We start from the raw sequence: 2,201 nt of genomic DNA, 5'->3' as shown, positions 1-2,201 counted from the left end.
GGAAGGGCCGTAATCACGGCGCAAAAAGGACGAGGGCGCAGGAACAAGGGCGGCCCGGCCCGACCTCCGCCTGCCGAAGTCCATGAAAAATAGCCGTTTGGTCCGCGGCCAAAGCCCAGGCGTTTTATATATCAACTGGGCGTGCGGACGAGGGCCGTACGTACACACCGCCCGCCCCCGGGGCCGGCCTGGCGCTGCAGCAGCCGGCTAATGCGTTCCCACCCCCCTTCCTCCTCCCCCTCGCCGCTGTGCCCCGTACGGGCCTCGTCGCACAGGACGACTAATTCTCCCTCTTAATCCACCGTACCATGTCCGTTTGATTGAAAAATAAAAAAGAAAGGTGCGGGGCGACGGAGGGAAAGCGCGCGGAACCGCCCTTTGGTTTTCTCCAGCATTATGTCTCTTCCCCGCTTTCCTTTCCTATTACTACCCCTGGCATGAAAGAATTATTCTTTATTGCTTTTACGGTCCATGCTTTGTACCAGATTTTATTACACTCCCAAGTGTTTGTCTAACGATCGACGGGTCGTATATGAGAAGGCCACCGTCGTCAGCCATCGAGAGACGAATTGAAGATTTTTAAAACATCGCGCGAACGGGGAACCAGAGAGGGTCCTGGTCCGCCACCGAGAGACGACGAGCTCATTGAATTTCAATGGTCGCGAACACGGAGAGAAATGCATGCCGGAAAAAAGGTAATAAAATGACGGCAGAGAAAAAAAACGGGAAAGAGAAATGTAGTAGACAGAAATAAGGGGGGGGGGGGGGTATGCAGGCGGAGAGGTCGCGCGAGAAGCGGACCGGAAGGAAGTACGCAGGGAGACAAAGAGGAAGGAAGTAAATTGGCAGCAAGTGCAGTCCGGCCCGATACTGTCGAAGTCCTTGCCTCATCTTCTCGGCGGGTGTAGCGGAACACAAGGAGAGCCAGGATGAGAGCGGGGAGGGGAGGCGGCAGGTGCAGAGTAGTGGGAGGAGAGGGGAGAGGGGGGGGGAGTTAAACGCCTGAGGGGCGGTGGTGGCGTGGCGGTGAGGGCTCAGGAGCAGTGATATCGGACGACAAAGCGGCTCTGCGGGGGAGGGGGAGGGAGCTACCTTGAGCAGTTGGATGTAGAGGAAGCGGGCGAGGAGGAATGGGGGACAGGGCAGGGGGTGAGCACGATCCTCGGGGGCCCCCTTGCGCGCACAAGGACACGAGGTGACTGTGTCGCTGCCTTCCGTAACGCGCACCAGGCCCGGAGGTTAGAGGGGGGGGGGGGGGGGGGGCAACGGCGAGTGATTTACTTGGAAACGCCCGGCTGTTCTATTGAGAATAAGTGGCGCCCGGGAGCAGGTGGCGCCGCCGTCCGAGCCGCGAGGGGGCTTTCCCGACACACGCGCGTCCGTGCACCGAGCAGGGCCTTTTCCGCACCACCCCACGTTCCTCGTGGAAACGGTGACTTTTTTTTAATTCATGATTTACCTGATAATTTTTCTAATTTCATGCATTTCATGGGTGTAGTTTTTCAAAACGCCAAACAAGCAGTTTTTATTTAAAGTGCCCCTTAAAACGTAGCTTCAGCAGCAGCATCAGCACGATACCCGAGAAGAACAACTGCTTACCTCAGCCGACTGAAAACAAAACCGCTTCCCTCTGCAACCCTAAAACGAAACCGCTAACTCTGGGACACGAAAACAAAACAGCTTAAATGACTTTCTTACACATTCTGAGACATGGGTTTGGAATCATTCGAAAGAGAAATTTTTCAGTGATCATTTTGATATCCGGAACTCAAACTGTGTACAAAAGTCATTTAAGCGGTTTTGTTTTCGTGTCCCAGAGGTGAGCGGTTTTGTTTAAGGGTTGCAGAAGTAAGCGGTTTTGTTTTCAGTCCGCAGAGGTAAGCGGTTTGTTCTTCTCATGTATCGAGCAGGGTCGTTTCTCACACCCTTACCTTCTTGTCGAGCAGCCAGGAGCCGGGCAGGATGAGCGGGATGTAGGTGACCATGTAGATCATGGAGGTCCAGTCCACCCAGAAGGCCGGCACGTTGTAGTACGCCATGATGGCGTCCGAGATGATGGAGTACTCGATCCACTGGAAGGCGCTCGTCATGGAGAGCGTCACGAACATGGCGAGCATGGCCCACCGCCGCGCGTACACCGCCGTCTCCGAGCCCGGCAGGGCCGTCGTCACGTCGTCCGTCATTGTGCACTTACTAATTAT

The 2,201-nt window shown here is 55.4% G+C and overlaps 1 protein-coding gene across 1 annotated transcript in view; it reads right to left on the bottom strand.

Annotated features, from left to right (window-relative positions):
- Positions 1-2,201, bottom strand: part of LOC113216029 (feline leukemia virus subgroup C receptor-related protein 2) — an 88,565-nt gene that overhangs the window by 14,517 nt on the left and 71,847 nt on the right. The window contains exon 2 of the mRNA XM_052265067.1: positions 1,932-2,193. Within this exon, the coding sequence (XP_052121027.1) occupies positions 1,932-2,183 (252 nt within the window). The 5' untranslated portion in view covers positions 2,184-2,193. The remainder of the gene's footprint in view (positions 1-1,931; positions 2,194-2,201) is intronic.

The sequence above is a fragment of the Frankliniella occidentalis genome, unplaced genomic scaffold, assembly GCF_000697945.3.
Source record: "Frankliniella occidentalis isolate FOCC.00 unplaced genomic scaffold, Focc_3.1 Scaffold23, whole genome shotgun sequence".
Taxonomy (NCBI): domain Eukaryota; kingdom Metazoa; phylum Arthropoda; class Insecta; order Thysanoptera; family Thripidae; genus Frankliniella; species Frankliniella occidentalis.
Note: the sequence above shows the minus strand (reverse complement) of the source record. Positions and strands in the feature narration are given on the sequence as shown.